Genomic DNA, 215 nt, shown 5'->3' with positions numbered 1-215 from the left:
CTCGGCCTCGACTTCAAACAGACAAAGGATACCAGCACCACGGCTTCAACTGCTTCTTCTTCTTGCGACCCATAACTGCGCTCTATCGACAAAAAGAGGAAAAAACAAACAGTAAAGAACGACGTGAAGGACAGCTCACTCTTCCAACCCAACCGCCACCACCGCGTCCCACAGGAAACATCCACAAAATGGCCGACGCCTTCGCTCGCTGCTCT

General features: G+C 52.1%; 1 protein-coding gene across 8 annotated transcripts in view; it reads right to left on the bottom strand.

Moving 5' to 3' along the window:
* Window positions 1–215, bottom strand: part of ZNF207 (zinc finger protein 207) — an 18,058-nt gene extending 17,843 nt beyond the window's left edge. For 5 of the 8 annotated variants that reach the window (XM_010861472.1, XM_010861471.1, XM_010861476.1 and 2 more), the window contains exon 1: window positions 33–215. In XM_010861472.1, coding sequence (XP_010859774.1) covers window positions 33–73 — 41 coding nt within the window. In that variant the 5' untranslated portion in view covers window positions 74–215. The remainder of the gene's footprint in view (window positions 1–32) is intronic. The other 3 variants (XM_010861474.1, XM_010861478.1, XM_010861475.1) reach the window with 1 other exon arrangement.

This window comes from Bison bison, unplaced genomic scaffold (genome assembly GCF_000754665.1).
Source record: "Bison bison bison isolate TAMUID 2011002044 unplaced genomic scaffold, Bison_UMD1.0 scf7180017864472, whole genome shotgun sequence".
Lineage (NCBI taxonomy): Eukaryota > Metazoa > Chordata > Mammalia > Artiodactyla > Bovidae > Bison > Bison bison.
Note: the sequence above shows the minus strand (reverse complement) of the source record. Positions and strands in the feature narration are given on the sequence as shown.